The sequence below is a fragment of the Bos taurus genome, chromosome 4 (genome assembly GCF_002263795.3).
Source record: "Bos taurus isolate L1 Dominette 01449 registration number 42190680 breed Hereford chromosome 4, ARS-UCD2.0, whole genome shotgun sequence".
Lineage (NCBI taxonomy): Eukaryota > Metazoa > Chordata > Mammalia > Artiodactyla > Bovidae > Bos > Bos taurus.
In genome coordinates, this window is record NC_037331.1 from 105464217 (window position 1) to 105479697 (window position 15481).

The 15481-nt window shown below is 41.7% G+C and overlaps 1 protein-coding gene across 1 annotated transcript in view; it reads left to right on the forward strand.

The window, feature by feature from the left end:
- The window catches only part of LOC100296901 (probable maltase-glucoamylase 2), a 95177-nt gene extending 88054 nt beyond the window's left edge, over positions 1-7123 (forward strand). The window contains exons 47-48 of the mRNA XM_010804619.4: positions 2448-2621; positions 2980-7123. Coding sequence (XP_010802921.2) covers positions 2448-2621; positions 2980-5706 — 2901 coding nt within the window. The 3' untranslated portion in view covers positions 5707-7123. The remainder of the gene's footprint in view (positions 1-2447; positions 2622-2979) is intronic.
- The last annotated feature ends 8358 nt before the right edge of the window (positions 7124-15481 follow it).

Genomic DNA, 15481 nt, shown 5'->3' on the forward strand with positions numbered 1-15481 from the left:
AGTTCTCCTGTTTCTTGATTATAACATATTAGGTTTCTCATAAATATTAATATCTTCTAATGCTAAAATTCCATTCTTCTGTTATTCCAAGGTAGTGATAAATGGATTCTTATTTCTATGCGATGTTTGATGCAGTTTTTCCTAAGGATCAATGCTTTGACATGAAAGAGAGCTTCCCCTGGGAGTAATTTTTATCAGTGGTGTTCTGGCTGGTATGAGGTTATGGGGGTTGGTGGCTGTTTGCAGCATTTGTTAATTTCTGTGTGTGAAATCTCCCATCACGTTAGTCAATTTCAAGCTATCAACTGGCTTGCAAAATCCCAGACAACTTAAAAATAGGCTCTCCCAAATCATAAGAGTTAGCTCCAAAACATCCATTTACTTCATGTTATATTCCTTTTTCTTAATTTTCTCTTGATTCTTGTTGCTCAATCAGTCACAAAAGTCTGGTTAATTCTCCATAATGCCAACTGAACATCATTTTCTTTCTACTGTTGCTATCAGAGTCTAGGAGTTTATCGTTTCACTCTACTGCAGCTGTCTCCTTAACTGATTGCGTCAAGTCATCATCTTATGTACTTAACCAGTAATTTCTCTGCTTAGTGCCAGCTACAGGAGGCTGTGAACTCAGTGCCTTTGTTCTCTGCCTTTGTCAGGAGTATCTCTGCCTCCCTCCACCCCATTCCCTTTCCTGTTCATTTTGTCTTCATCAGCTCTATCCATCCTCCCAGGACTTCTCACATTCCACGTCTTTCCCAAGTCCTTTCTTGACAACCCTATTCCCATGGTGATTCTTTTTTTCTTTTAACACCCATAACAAATATGCATGATGATTTTCATTTAGGCTTTAATCTTCCAACATCTCATGACTTCACTCACATTATTGTAACCCTTGTGTTGATACTTAAAATAGTTCATAATTTAGATTTGTTGCAAACTATCCTTAGTCTATGCTAAAGCCTTTGACTGTGTGGATCATAACAAACTATGGGAAAATTCTTTAAGACTTGGGAATACCAGACCACCTGACCTGCCTCTTGAGAAATCTGTATGCAGGTAAAGAAGCAACAGTTAGAACCAGGCATGGAACAACAGACTGGTTCCAAATTGCGAAAGGAGTATGTCAAGGCTGTATATTGTCACCCTGCTTATTTAACTTATGTGCAGAGTGCATCATGCTAAATGCTGGGCTGGATGAAGCTCAAACTAGAATCAAGATTGCTGAGGGAAATATCAATAACCTCAGATATGCAGATGACACCACCCTTAGGGCAGAAAGAGAATAAGAACTAAAGAGCCTCTTGATGAAAATGAAAGAGGAGAGGGAAACAGCTGGCTTAAAACTCAACATTCAGAAAACTAAGATCATGCCATCCAGTCCCATCACTTCATGGCAAATGGATGGGGAAACAATGGAAACAGTGACAGACTTTATATTTTTGGGCTCCAAAATCACTGCAGATGATGACTGCAGCCACGAAATTAAAAGATGCTTGCTCCTTGGAAGAAAAGCTAGAACAAACCTAGACAACATATAAAAAGCAGGGACATTACTTTGCCAACAAAGGTCCATCTAGTCAGAGCTATGGTTTTTCCAGTAGTCATGTATGGATGTGAGAATTGGACTATAAAGAAAGCTGAGCACCAAAGAATTGATGCTTTTGAATTGTGGTGTTGGAAAAGACTCTTGGGAGTCCCTTGGACAACAAGGAGATCAAACCAGTCCATCCTAAAGGAAATCAGTCCTGAATAGTCATTGGAAGGACTGATCTCAAACTGAAGCTCCAATACTTTGGCCACCTGATGCCAAGAGCCAACTCACTGGAAAAGACCCTGATGCTAGGAAGGATTGAAGGCAGGAGGAGAAGGGGACAATAGAGGATGAGATGGTTGGATGGCATCACTGACTCAAAGGACATGAATTTTAACAAGCTCTGAGAGTTGGTGATGGACAGGGAAGCCTGGCATGCTACAGTCTATGGGGTCGCAAAGAGTTGGACACGAGTGAGTGAGTGAATTGAATGACTGATCCTTAGCCTAGGGACAAGTTGCCATAATCGTTTATTCTTACTGTGCTAAGTCATACAGTGCTATGCACATAAGTTCATCATGATTCCAACCATATAAATGCCTTTAAGCTATATGACCTTGACCTTCTCATTTTCTCTCCTGGAGCCTCAGTTTTCTCATCTGAGAAACAGACATAGGGATTCTTTCTTTTCAAAATCATTGTAAGAATTAGTAATAATGTAGGTAAAAAAACTTTCATAATGTTGACACACAAACCTGTTTTGAGCACCTCAAATTTATTGTCTTAAGTACTCAGGAAGTATGTCTTCATGAAGTATTTAAGAATAAAACCAGCATTTTTGTTAACATTGTAATATAGAATTTAGTCTATTACCAGATGTATTATGTATCTTTTCCTCTTTATACATTCTTTGCAGAGTGTACTGCAAATCCAAATGATACATAATAATTATTTGAGTGACACTAATTCACTGAAAGTTGGATATATTAGAATCTGGGGCATAAACTCTACTGATATAACACAAGTGACTGTCTCCTATGACAATCAACAATTCATGGTGATGAATTTCAAGAGTGACCCTTACAATCAGGTATGTCTTAAAAGAATGTTATCATATCATACAGTAATTTTATTTTTCTGTAAAGTTATTAGCACTATTGTTATATTTACATATACTTGAAAGGTTATATACATTATATATATACATATATAAATGTTGACTCATATTGTACAGTGCACATTAGTGATCCTTTCAGGAGAGTCCAGGGATCAATGCTCAATGATCTGATGGAATCCTCTCCATATGTTTCCCAAAGAGACTGTGCTGTGTGTTAGATTGGTCTTAATAAGTTGCATTGCACAGTTGTTATACTGTAATGTGAGGTTTAACTTGAATGTGATATTTAACAAATTCTAAAATACCAACTTCATCTCTTCTTTTCTGGCAGACACTAAATATTCAACTGACTGACAAGATTATCAGCCTGGAAAAGTTAACTGAGATTACTTGGATTCACAGTGGTCCTATAGTTTCTACTACAACTATGACGAGTACCTTCCCAATGAGTTCTTTACATCCTCCTACAACTTCTACTACTGCTGCTACTTCTGTTACCACTAGTTCTTCTACTCCAAGTAGCACTAGTACTACTGATAGCAGTAGTGCTGCTCTTCCTATGACAACCACTTCTTTTCCAACAAGTGCCACTGAGGTTTCAACTGGTACTACCGTTCCCAATACCAGTACATCTTTCCCTACAAATACTGCTACTGATAGCACTAGTGTTATTCTTCCCATCACAACCATGCATTACCCGACAAGTGCTACTGAAGTTTCAACTAGTGTTACTGTCCCTAATACCACTATATCTTCACCTATACATACGACTCTGGATAGCACTGATAGTACTCTTCCTATCACAGACACGCCATACACAACAAGTGCTACTCAAGTTTTAACTAGTACTACTGTCCCTAATGCCACTGTATCTTCCCCTATAAATACTACTACTGATACCACTGATATTACTCTTACTATCACAGACACGCCATCCACAACAAGTGCTACTCAAGTTTCAACTAGTACTACTGTCCCTAATGCCACTATATCTTCCCCTATAAATACTACTACTCATAGCACTAATGTTACTCTTCCAGTCACAACCACGCCTTACATAACAACTACTGCTGAAGTTTCAACCAGTACTACTGTCCCTAATGCCACTATATCTTCCCCTATAAATACTACTACTGATAACACTAATGTTACTCTTCCAGTCACAACCATGTCTTACATAACAACTACTGCTGAAGTTTCAACTAGTACTACTGTCCCTAATGCCACTGTATCTTCCCCTATAAATACTACTGCTGATAGCACTAATGTTACTCTTCCAGTCACAACCATGGCTTATACAACAAGTACTGCTGAAGTTTCAACTACTACTACTTTCCTTAATGCCACTATATCTTCTCCTATTTATACTACTCTGGATAGCACTAATGTTACTCTTCATATCACGGACACCCCATACACAACAAGTGCTACTCAAGTTTCAACTAGTACTACTGTCCCTAATGCCACTATATCTTCCCCTATTAATACTACGACCGATAGCACTATTCTTACTCTTTCTGTCACAACCATGCTTTACCCAACAAGTGCTACTGAAGTTTCAACTAGTACTACTTTCCCTAATGCCACTATATCTTCCCCTATAAATACTACTACTGATACCACTGATATTACTCTTCCTATCACAGACACCCCATACACAACAAGTGCTACTCAAGTTTCAACTAGTACTACTGTCCCTAATGCCACTATATCTTCCCCTATAAATACTACTACTGATGGCACTAATGTTACTCTTCCAGTCACAGACATGCTATACACAACAAGTGCTTCTCAAGTTTCAACAAGTACTACTGTCCCTGATGCCACTATATCTTCCCCTATAAATACTACTACTGATACCACTGATATTACTCTTCCTATCACGGACACGCCATACACAACAACTGCTTCTCAAGTTTCAACAAGTACTACTGTCCCTAATGCCACTATATCTTCCCCTATAAATACTACTACTGATACCACTGATATTACTCTTCCTATCACGGACACGCCATACACAACAACTGCTTCTCAAGTTTCAACAAGTACTACTGTCCCTAATGCCACTATATCTTCCCCTATAAATACTACTACTGGTACCACTGATATTACTTTTCCTATCACAGACACGCCATACACAACAACTGCTTCTCAAGTTTCAACAAGTACTACTGTCCCTAATGCCACTATATCTTCCCCTATAAATACTACTACTGATACCACTGATATTACTCTTCCTATCACGGACACGCCATCCACAACAACTGCTTCTCAAGTTTCAACAAGTACTACTGTCCATAATGCCACTATATCTTCCCCTATAAATACTACTACTGATACCACTGATATTACTCTTCCTATCACGGACACGCCATCCACAACAACTGCTTCTCAAGTTTCAACAAGTACTACTGTCCCTAATGCCACTATATCTTCCCCTATAAATACTACTACTGGTACCACTGATATTACTTTTCCTATCACGGACACACCATACACAACAACTGCTTCTCAAGTTTCAACAAGTACTACTGTCCCTAATGCCACTATATCTTCCCCTATAAATACTACTACTGATACCACTGATATTACTCTTCCTATCACAGACACGCCATCCACAACAAGTGCTACTCAAGTTTCAACGAGTACTACTGTCCCTAATGCCACTATATCTTCCCCTATAAATACTACTACTGATAGCACTAATGTTACTCTTCCAGTCACAACCATGCCTTATACAACAAGTACTGCTGAAGTTTCAACTACTACTACTTTCCCTAATGCCACTATATCTTCCCCTATAAATGCTTCTATGGATAGCACTGATATCACTCTTCCTATCACAGACACGCCATACACAAGTGCTACTCAAGTTTCAGCTAGTACTACCGCCTCTAATAATACCACTATATCTTCCACTATAAATACTACTATTGATAGCACTAATGTTACTCTTCCGGTCACAACCATGCCTTTCCCAAAAAGTAGTACTGAAGTTTCAACTAGTACTGCTGTCTCTAATACTACTGTATCTTCCCCTACAAACAGTACTGTCTAGCACTAATAGTTTTCTTCCTGTCACAATCATGCCTTTCCCAGCAAGTGCTATTGAAGTTATTAACACTAATGTTCCTAATTCTACTGTGCCTTTCCCTGCAAATACTACTACTGCTAGAACTAGTGCTACTCTTCCTATCACAGCTACTTCTTTCCCACAAGTACTACTGATACTAGCACTGGTACTACTCTCTTATTACCACTACTCATTCTTCAACAAATACTACTGCTACTAGCACTAATAACACTCACCCATTACCACTGTATTCCTACAGATACTGCTGCTGATACTACTAGCAATAGTTTTCTATTGTGACTAGTTTCTCTGAAAGTATTTATGATAAGAACACTACTTTTGCTACAGTAACCTCTCCTCCTACAGTAACCACTTCTCCAACTGCCAGCCTTGGTAATGATGCTCTGATTACAAATTATCCTTCCCCTACAACACCTGGGGACAATAGTACTAGTAATGCTTTTTCTACAATGACTACTTACCCTTCATAAACTCTTGCCGTTTGCACTAATACTCCTTCTCCTGTGACTACTTTTTTTCTGTATGTAGGGGGGCTGCCAGCAATGGTAATATAATTCCTGATGAGTACTCTTTCTTCTCCAAGTACTGATGCTATTAGTACTTATTTATGAGATAATACTAGATTGTTGCTGTTCCTTCTAATGGTTGAATTAACTTACAAAGTGCTAACTCTTCTACAGACCAGAAATCACCCAGACAGAGATAAGTGTGTAAAGATATGACATAGGGGAGACAATCTCTACCCTGGGATCAGAGTTCATAGTTTTGTTTGCTTTGTCTTCTACTTACCAGCTTTTCCCTTCTTGTTTTACTATCTAGACTCTCCTTCAGTGTGCTAAGACTTTCAGCATGTTCTTGGACTTTCATACCCACAATCACCATTTATTCCTGGTCTATTATTTTCTAAGATCACCCCTGTGCATAGGCTCATGGTCATAACCAAATATTGCCATTTAGGTGCTATTGAAGGCTTAACCCTAGGACAGTATTTTGAAAATGTAGTTTGGGGAACCAGGGGAGACCCCAGAACTCTTTCTGGGGTCTACAAGGTCAAGCCTCTTCTCACATAAATACTCTGTTGTTTTTGACATTTTCACTCATCCTCTCATTGATATACAGTGCCACTTTCCAGAGACTGTGCTCTGTGGTGTCACAATAGATGAATACAGAAACTGATGCAGGAATCCAGCTGTCTTCTATTAAGCCAGACATTAAACAGATTTACAAATTATACAACAATGTCATTCTTCTCACTAACTGTTTTTGCTTTGGAAAATATAGTGGTCTTTCATTAAAAATATATTATTTATGTCAACATGTATTTGATATATTGTTATTTTTAATGAAGAAGAAATAAATATTTTGCAAAACATTTTACAAATGACTCCATTTTTCTTAATGCAGGAAATGTTTGGAGATATAATCCACCCAAACAAAGCACAGGGTCTTCACTAAATTTGAAAGTAAAGAGATCCTGAAACCAAGAAGTTTGAGAATCACTTCTCTAGGACAACAGTGTCCCAGCTTCACTGTCAGGTCCTGGTCACACATAGTGTGAAAACAAAACCAAGCAAAACTCATCATTCTAAACTGTGTCAAGGGACTTGCTCCCAGGCTCCCTCACGTGTATGTTTATTGAGGGAGCTCCAAGACATTTCTCTTGTTGGCACCACGAAACCTGATCCTGGACAAAGAGCTCTGTGTCCCATGGCACACAGGACCCTATGGCCAGGCTGCCACACGGGGGCAGATTCATTGGCCAAAGGCCTCACTTTTTTTTTTGAAGCCCTTGGGACTTGAAACACTGAAGAGGAATTTGTTCAAACAACCATAGTTCTCTAGTTACTGGACTTCAATCCCATTGTGTATATAAATGGATTGTAATTATAAGTATGGAATTTTGAAAAGGTAAGTGCTCCTGAAAAAAGAACAACAGCCCAAACCAACAAATACAGAGCTATATTTAGAACAGACAACCAACAAGTCCTACTGTACAGCAAAGGGAACTCTGCTCAATATTCTTTAATAACCCGAATGGGAAAAGAATTTTAAAAAGAATAGATACACGCATATGTATAATTGAATCACTTTGCACTATACCAGAAATTAACATACTATTGTTAATCAACTAGACTCCAATAAAAAATAAAGTTTTTAATAAAATAAAAAATCATGATCACATAAGCAACAACAACAAAAACAGAAAAAAAAAAAAAAAAAAAAAGACAATCTGGCCTTACTTCAGACATTTGAAGAAACTTGAGAATTGAAACTCCAGTCCATGTACAAGATGTGGTCCTGGAACCAGGTTCAGAAAGCTGGGAGACGCAAGGGGTGAAAGAGAGCATTAGCTTGCTGCTTCTGAGCCTTAGGCTTTGACGACACCTTAGTCGTCATGGTCTTAAGATGACACCTATGCTTACTTCTAAAATGCACGGTCGCCTTCATTGGACTAGTTCTAGAAGCACCACCTGTACAGACTGGTCCAGGGACGACTGCTTCAGGTGGACACCACTGTCTTTTACTTGTCTCAGTTTCCTCATCTACAAGGTTGAGTCAACATTGGAAATGCATTTTCATTCTGTAACACACTATACAAAGTTTTATTATGATGATTATATAATCCCTTGAGTCTTCTTATATCTATTTAAACTTTTTCTCACAGTAGTCAAAATCTCTTGCTTAGAAAAGCTGGCATTTTTCTAAATTGAATTTTTTTCTAGCTAACGCTTTATGTGTCTTTAAAATTTTCTTTTGCTCCATTTTCATACTCTCTTTGTGTAGATCTCATGCTTATTTATTTTTTAAAAAATTAACATTTTTGTTTTGAAATAAGCTTGGAGAAAAGTTGCAAAAATAGCTAAAGACCTTCACTATCCTCTTCACCCGGTTTTCCCAAATATCATCCACAAATTGTAAATTATGTACCATGTTTACTCTCTCTCACACACACACATACTTAGACACACACGCACCTGTGTAATTTGAGAGTTGTAGACACAATGTCTCAACATCACAAAATGCTTTGATATAAATTTCCTAAAACACAAGGACATATTCTCACATAATCACAATATAATCAGACAAGTCAGAAAGTTGATATTCATACAGTGCCACCATATGATGCAGAGACATTAGTCAAATTTTGCCAATCACCCCAATAATGTTCTTTATAAAGAACACTAAACACGGACTTCCCTGGCGGTCCAGTGGGTGTCCACTGACGTGGACATGGGTTCAATCCCTGGTTGGGAAACTAAGATCCTGCATGTCTTGTGGCACAGCCAAAAACATTTTGAAAAAGAAAGGAAAAAAACCTAAACAAGAATGACAAGGCACACATGTTGCATTTGCTTAATAGAATTTTTTTTGTTTTTCAGTCTTCTCTACTGTGGAACTGTTCCTCAGCCCCTCTTTTTCTTCTTTGATTTTGATGATTACAAGTCAGATCTCTGTAGAATATTCCTCACTGGGGGTTTGTCTAATACTTTCTCATGATTATATTGAGGTTGTATATTTCTTGGACAGATATAACATAGGATTGATGTTATGTCCTTGCTGGTATTCCTGTCAGGAGGTAAGTGATGTTTGTCCATGATTGGTGATGCCAACTGGCTGACTTGGTGGAAGTGGTGACTCTCAGTCCTCTCCATGGGAAAGTTACAACTTTTTCTCATCATAATGAATAGCTATATTATGTGGAGATACTTTGAGGCTATGTAGCTATCTGGTTCCTCTTCTAGTAGTTTTTATCACCATCTATTGATGATTCTTATCTGATTCAATTATTACTATGAATTTATTAAGTGGTGATTTTCTAACTTCACATTTTTTTCTGTATTTGTTACTTGGCATTATAAGGGCTCTTCTTTCTTTGCTATTTATTTTTTTAATTAATTTATTTATTTTAATTGGAGGCTAATTACTTTACAACACTGTAGTGGTTTTTGCCATACATTGACATGAATCAGCCATGGGTATACATGTGTTCCCCATCCTGAACCCCCCTCCCACCTCCCTCCTCATCTCATCCCTCAGGGTCATCCCAGTGCACCAGCCCTGAGCACCCTGTCTCATGCATCGAACCTGGGCTGGTGATCTGTTTCACATATGATAGTATACATGTTTCAGTGCTATTTATTTTTTGAGTGATGTTTAGTAAGTAGCCACTTCCCTGAGTCCCCCACATGCACCCCTTCTCTGAGATCCCCATACGCCCTCACAATCTAGCAATTAAAGGTCTAGCTCTTGGAATTCAGGGAGCTTCCAGGGCTCCTCATTGCTGGTGTTCACTCAGACTGGTCAGCCCTTGTGCTGTCACCCCAACATGTGAAGCCAGAGTGGGATTCCTGCCCATTCAGGAAGTTGACTAGTTAAGGGCAGTGGAACTTCTGGTTCAGTGGTCCTCAAGCTCAGGTGCATATTGGGAACACCTGGAGAGTGTAATGATGGATGCTAATGCCTGGACGCTGCCCCCATCACCCGGATGACTCGAACATGCCATCAAGGTTGGCAGCCACTGGGGTGGGGGAGCAATGGAGTTGAGAAGCTTTCTTGCTCAATCTCAGCTATGTATAGCAGGAATTGAGATGTGATGAGAACTCTAGCAAACAGGAGTAACAAACTAAGTTATCAACTTCATGAAGGAGAGGAAGACAAAAAGCCAGGGGAAGGACAAAGAAGTGGGTAGTGGGGGTAGGGGCAAGGAGCAGAGAAAAAGAGAAGAGATGGCAAGAGAGGAGAGAGAAGGAGAGAGAAACAGGGCAAAATGTAAATGCATAAAGCTCGTTTAAAGGGCTTATGGGAATTCTGGTGATGATAAATTTGAAATTGTATCAAAATATTATTCCATGGGAAAGACCAGAATCCTTGTAAACATTATGGGCCCTCTTGTCTTCTAGGGCTTCCCAGGTAGCTCCAGTGGTAAAGAACCCTCCTGCCAATGCAGGAGACACAAGGAGATGCAGGTTTGATCCCTGGGTCAGGAGGGTCCCCTGGAGGGGGGCATGGCAACCCACTCTAGTATCCTTGCTTGGAGAATCCCACAGACAGAGGAGCCCGGTGGGCTACAGCCCATAGGGTCACAAAGAGTCGGACGTGACTGAAGCAACTTAGCACGCATACACCTCTTGTCTTCACACACGAAAAAGCAATGAGGGAATAAATAATTTATTTACCCTCCACATTTAAGATGGAGTTTTGAGTAGAGGAGGTAAGATGGAAAAAAAGTTACAGTCTCAGAGTCACTCAGAACTGACCTGAACTTAGAGACCAACTGAGGGGTGAGGTGTGACAGACACCCAAGTACCAAGATGTTCTAAGGAGGAAGTAGGGGTCATCCTTTTCTACCTCAACACTGAGCCCATCTATTTGGAGTATATCATTAGGCTTTCTGGAAATAGTTACAAAAAATATAAATTGGAAAAAAAAAAAAACTTGAGGTCATACAATTCCCAGCAGTATTGTCTAACGTTCCATCGCCCAGTCGTGTCCGACTCTTTGAGACCCCATGGACTGCAGCATGCCAAGCTTCTCTGTACTGTCTAAAAGTGAAAGTCTCTCAGTTGTGTCCCACTCTTTGCGACCCCACAGATTATACAGTCCATGAGATTCTCCAGGCCAGAATACTGGAGTGGGTAGCCTTTCCCTTCTCCAGGGGACCTTCCCAACCCAGGGATCAAACCCAGGTCTCCCACATTGCAGGTGGATTCTTTACCAGCTAAGCCACAAAGACCCCGGTATAATACATATGCATAAGATAAATGCATCCCCTTTAAATATAGAAGCACGTCACTATCCATAAGTTAATATAAATTATAGTTTCTCTCTGGAGGCAATCAATGGGGAGAAATGGTCCATGTACTAGGAAAGGCTTAGAGGAGTGTGCCCTGAACCCAAGGAAAAAATGGCCAGCCAAGGGCTCCTAGAAGCTTGATCACAGCTCCACAAGGGTGGGGCAGAGGGGCAGGGAAGGTGGTGCTGTCCATTTCCTGTTCATTTCAGTAGCTCCTATTCTGACCTAATGTCAAGCTCACAGGTGGTGCTCAGTGAATATGTACATGATGACTAAATGCTGAGATCAGGAGATGGAGAGGAAAATAAAATGAAAGAAGGAAAACTAAAGTGGGTACAGAGGAGTGCAATAGTGTGAGGGATGTGCACCAGTCTCTGGGCTGGACAGATGGAGCACTGGAAGATTCTGACTGCAGAACTCTGGGGAGGTCACTCAGCTGATTTGAACTTATCAGGACAGACCTGAGAATAAGGCTGCAGCACAGACTGAGGTTTGACATCAGAAACCCATCCAGGAGGTTCTTCTATTTTCTTTTTGTTTTTATCTGAAAGATCGAGGGTGGAAGAATTTGTTTGCAGGGGTTGGGGGTGGGGGCGCTTGAAGTAACACAGTTTTGAATAGAAAGGTCAGACTTTTTTGTGAATTGGGCAGACCAGAGAAAAAAGGTCTGTTTTGCTTTTGTTTAATGTTTATTTATTTGTTTGCTCCAGGTCTTAGTTGTGGTACTATGGATCTTCAGTTGCATCATGTGGGATGAAATCTGTTTCCCTGAGGAGAGATTGAACCCAGGCCGCCTGCAATGGGAGTGCAGAGTCTTAGCCACTGGGCCACCAGGGAGATGCCCAAAAGGTCTGTTTTGATTGTTTAAGTTTCAGTCTAGATTAGTTTTGATCTGTGTGTTTCTTCATGCTGTAGAAAGTAATTTGTGGACCTCAAACTACTGCCAAAGGGCCTTAACCATGTTTTAATATTATTACTTAAAGAAAAGCCTCCATTTCCCTTGAATAGTGACCACAGCAAAGCCCAGTAGTGAACTCTGGCTTCGGGTAAGCCATGTTTTCTGCTTTTCTTGGAAACCCACTCCAGTATTCTTATCCAGAGAACCCCACGGACAGAGGAGTGCAGCTGGCTATGGTCCATAGGGTTGCACAGAGTTGGACATGACTGAAGCGACTTGGCATGCACACACATGAACTCAAGCAGCGGCAAGAAATTTAGAGACCAGATCTCTAAGGCAATTCACAGGCTGGCATGCCCTCGACCTGTTTTCAGAGCCCAGGTCAGCCTCCCTGGGCAAGCAGGCTCTTGACACCTGGTGATCTGAGTGTTGAGAATGTGATACATATTGAGGAACTAAAGATCACCTGGCAGTCAAGGCACAATTGAGGCAAGCGAACGATGCATTTGAAGCTGTGTTTGGGGCAACCGGATCCTCAGATGCCCTCTGGATGCCTCAGCCTAGGCCTTTAAGAGACCACCTTAGTGGTAGCTGCTTCACCTGGACCAAAGGCTCAAAGGAAAGAGATGGCACTGGGAAGTGATTTGAATTCTGTTTAATTTGGAGCCTTAAACTTTGTCCCTTATAAACAGAGCCTCTCCCTTCACCACAAGAAGCACACATGTGGCTGCCTCTGCCTCACAGGGAGGGTTGGACAAAGCTGTCAGCAGAAAAGAGAAACAGGAGCCCCTCCAGGGCCAGCATGAGCTGAGGAGAGTTTACAGGGCTCCCTCTACGCATTCAAGCACCCTCCTCCCCACACAGCATCTCCTTGAGTGAGCCTGGGTACCGGACTGCTCAGAGACCCAGTCCCTCACTCAGCCTTGAATTCAGATTTCGTTAGAGGACGTGTGGTCCTACCAGTGCTTCTAGGATGCTTTGAAGGATGGATTGTCAAGCTTGTCATGGGACAGGCTCTGTGGTCTCTGTGCCATGCCCAGGCCTCCAGTCATGACTGAGGTCATGGGAAGGGGCACAGATGGGGACTTTGGGGGCCAAGGGGGAGTTTGTGTGACGATAAGGGGAGGTATGACCAGGGAAGGGGGCTAAGTATGTAGCTGAGGAGGCGGTATCAGATTCCAGACTGCAGGGTGGCAAGGAGCCAAGACAGGGCCCCCTGCCCAAACAAGAGGGCGGCCAGGGGGAGGCACCTCAGGGTGGCACTGCTGGCCCTTGAGAGGACAATGGGGGCCGCCCTGAAGCCTGCAGGGGTTTTGTCCTGGGGTTCCACTTTGCCTCCAGAGGACTCCAAACAAGGACCCCGGGGAGTAGGGTTGATGTCCTGAATCCAGCCTGTTGTGTTTTCCACTAGCTCCTGCAGAAGAAGGAGGAAAAAGGGTGAAACTAGAAGCGCCCCCACCTCCTTTCATCTTCTAAGACCTTCCTTGGTCACCCCCAGTCCCTGCAGCCTCACAGGCTGACTGGGAGACGCCCACCCACACCCAGAGCAGCATCAGCCCTCCTCTGCTCGCTCAGCTTCTTCTCTGATCCAGCATTCCTGCCATTGTCATCCACACCCCCTTTCTCCTCTTTTCTTTCATCCAAACCATCCCTCACTCCTTTAGCCCTAACCCTGAGAGCGCAGTGTCTCCTGGGACACTTACATCAATGGTCTTTATTATCACTGTCTGCTGGGCCTCCTTGCAGGCCTTCTCAACCTTCTTAATGCTCTCCGGGGTCCACTCCACATTGCTCATGGCCATCATGCCCTCCATGGAGCTGCCAATGGGCAGAAAGAGCAGACACTAGTTCAGGGGTGACTTAAAGCTTTGCCAAAAGGTGTAAAAAGTAGCCTTACTTTTGTTAGCATCAGTTCGATATCGGCGTAAACCATAAGGAATGTCTTACAACTCAGTAAGACAACCGTGAGCATGGCAGAAGGTGAAATCATCAGAATTAGAGATGAGAATTTTTTAAAAGTGAAAAAGAGGAAGTGCTGACTCTTTTAAAGAAGTGTTTCTTGATCTGGGGACCATGAAGTCCAAGAAGGTTGATGGGATGACTTATGGGAACCTATACATGTCCTGAAATTGTCTGTGAAATGGAATGTGTTTGCAAATATGTGCATTTTTCTTGGAAAGGAGCTTCAGCATTTTCATCAGAGCCTCAGGGAGGACCTTAGTCCCAAGTAATTAAAAGGTTACTGCATGCGTGCTCAGTCATTTCCAACTCTTTGTGACTCCATGAACTCGATAGGTCTTGATAAGTATCATGGTGAAGGCATTACATTAGTCAATGATTATCCATTAAAATTATTAATGTGTGAAAAGTGAAAGTTGCTCAGTCATGTCTGACTGTTTGCGACCCTGTGAACTGTAGCCTGCCAGGTTCCTCTGTCCATGGGATTGTCCAGGCAAGAATATTAGAATGGGTTGCCATTTCCTACTCCAGTGGATCTTCCCAATCCTGGAGCTGAAATCGCATCTCTTGTGTTTCCTGCATTGGCAGACAGAATCTTTACCACTGCACCACCTGGAAAGCCCCAATTAAAAGTCATTCCTTGAAAGCAAACAGTGTTCGAAGCAGGTAAATACATGAGAAAAAGGCAAATACTTTGCACACAAGTGATCTAACTTCTAGAAGTCAGTCTTGATCTTATCTTCCAGGATGACTCACTCTGATACCTCCTCCCCCAGCTCGTGGGCCACGTAGATGATGTCCGGGTACCCCTGGCAGCTGGAGACATTGTTTCGGGGATAGTAGAAGAAAAAGATGAGGCACATCTCATTGATGGTGCTGGGACCCCCCTGGAGAAGAAGAGAGAGCTAGCGACAATCTTAGTGAGTCACTGACTGAGAAAATGCGAATCCTGGTACCCATCTTATAGTCATGGGATGTGAGAGCAACCCTAACCATTGGAGAAAGAAACGGGTTTCAACTGGAATCATCTGAGTCATGGGATAGCCAAGACCAGGGGTAAAGCTATTCTGAGGCTTATTGTCATTAAC